Source organism: Echinops telfairi, unplaced genomic scaffold (assembly GCF_000313985.2).
Source record: "Echinops telfairi isolate 266 unplaced genomic scaffold, ASM31398v2 ScPeMD7_7425;HRSCAF=8463, whole genome shotgun sequence".
NCBI lineage: Eukaryota > Metazoa > Chordata > Mammalia > Afrosoricida > Tenrecidae > Echinops > Echinops telfairi.
The window spans coordinates 165,455-167,445 of NW_022111325.1; the positions used below are offsets into that span (position 1 = coordinate 165,455).

A 1,991-nucleotide genomic window follows, 5' to 3' on the forward strand; every position below is an offset into this window, starting at 1 on the left:
TCCTTGTTGTTGTCCAAGTTGCTCATCAGCTTCTGGAAAGCAGCTTCGTCTGTTCTTTTCTGGAAGAAGAAGCGGCAGCAGCAGGTTTTCTAACTGCAGCAAGGTGGTGGAGCCAAGACTAGACCCAGGTCCCACCCCTGGCTCAAAGCTCCGGAGGCTTAGGTCTCTCTGACCACCATTGAGTGAATTCTGACTCAGTCACCCCAGAGCTCAGGGTAAAACTGCCCCCCACTGTGGGTTTCAGAGACTGTAACTCTTTAGGGGAGTAGAAAGCCTCATCTTTCTCCCGAGGAGCAACTGGTGGTTTTGAACTGCTGACCTTGGAGTCAGCAGCCCAACACGTAGCCCATTTTGCCACCAGGACTCCCTGGAGGCTTACGTACCCACTCCTTTCGGAAGCCCCGCCTTTGAAAATCCAGTTCTCAAAGCTAAACTCCAGCAGAAGGGCGTCTCTTGAAGGACAAAGCATTTGCTCAATACTTGGGTGCTGTCGATATGGGGCCACACCAGCTTCTCCCATGATCTTGTTAAGAATCCAGTTCGGTTTAGGGGGCTCTGAGTGCATTAATGGCGGTGGAACCAGTTGGCAAAGGTAGCACAACTTGAACGTCATCAAAGTCACTGAATTATGCATGTAGAAATTGACGAATTGGCTATGTTTCGCTGTGCGTACTTTCACTACAATAATAATTTTTTTAAAGTTAAAGAATCCAGTTAGGTGCTGGCCAGACAACAATACAGACACTGTGTGGTCTGTTACAAATGGAAGCCGTCATCCTGGGGGCCGGGTCTGCGGGGCTAGGAGTCCCCATAACTGCAGGACTGTGCTGGAGTGAAAGCAAGACCCCGACAGCCACTGTGCCCACCTCGGTGGGGTGCATCTGACTACCTTGGGACATTATCTAACCTCTTGGGGCTTCAGGTTTCCCTCCAGTTAGGTTATGGATCAGGTGCGGAGTGTCTGGCCCATCACTTCCCTGTTCGTTCTCAGCCTGCTCCTGCCGGGGGCCAGGAAGTGAAGGGGGTGTGCACTATGTTTGTACTCAGGCATCTGATGAAGCCCTCTGTTCAGTCTCCCACTTCCCCATTCCAGTGGTAGAGCCACCCATAGCTCATGGTCTACAAAAGATGCATATGCCTTCCAAGGCTCTGTCCTTGCTCGGTGGAGACCCCTCTGGGGGGAGTCCTCTCAGGCAGTACCCACTCACCCCCAGGAAGCTGGGGAGCTCCCGGGTCAGCAACTCCTTTAGCTCCGACTTGTTGAGCTTGAACTTGTCCCCTTCCTTGCCCGAGTACTTGTGGAAGGTGGTCACCATCACATCCAGGGCATTCTCCAGGGGTTTCGCCATGGCAGCAGTTAGGATCTGGGGGCACAGGTCACAGAGACCCTCCCATCTCCACCCTCAGCCCCAGTTCTATGTCTACGCCCCGTTTTCCAAAGGCCCCTTGGTGAGACTCTGCTCCCGCAGTGTGGGGAGCCCAGGAAGGTTGCTTCGGGCACGTGGAGGTGGAGGTGGAGGTGGGGGTGGGGGTGGGCATTTGGGGCAGGAAACGCAGGCTTCATGCAGCACACAGGTGAAGGGCCCACTGCACTGCCTCTGGCCATTCAGGCCCAGCTCCCTGGGGCTCCCTCAGCAGTGGCTCAGCAAAGAGGCTTGCTCCACAGCCCCGTTCAATCCTTTCACTCCCACACCACAGCCCCACCCCAGCCCCATTCTTCTCACACCCAGTGCTGGGCGTGGCCCCTGGAAGCCTGCCCAGGGCCCTGTAGCGGAAAAAAACCAGCAGCCTTGTGCCTAGCCTAGGGCGGGGCCGGGCGAGGTGGCACAAACAGGGTTGCGGGGCCCACAGTGCACCACCACCCACAAGCCCGCCTGCCCGAAGCTGCTGTAGGCCTCCACTTAGCCAACCACACCCAAGTGTGCACACAACAGCGGGAGATGCCCAGCTAATACAAGTCAGTCTACCTAGGCAAGGACACACGCACACAT

At 55.9% G+C, this 1,991-nt stretch overlaps 1 protein-coding gene across 1 annotated transcript in view; it reads right to left on the minus strand.

Annotated features, from left to right (window-relative positions):
* Positions 1-2: 2 nt before the first annotated feature.
* Positions 3-1,991, minus strand: part of LOC123522609 (protein S100-A4) — a gene marked incomplete at its 3' end in the record, with an annotated part of 2,351 nt that continues 362 nt past the window's right edge. The window contains exons 2-3 of the mRNA XM_045298344.1: positions 1,209-1,364; positions 3-59 (exon numbers count right to left, since the gene is read on the minus strand). Of these exons, the coding sequence (XP_045154279.1) occupies positions 3-59; positions 1,209-1,349 (198 nt within the window). The remainder of the gene's footprint in view (positions 60-1,208; positions 1,365-1,991) is intronic.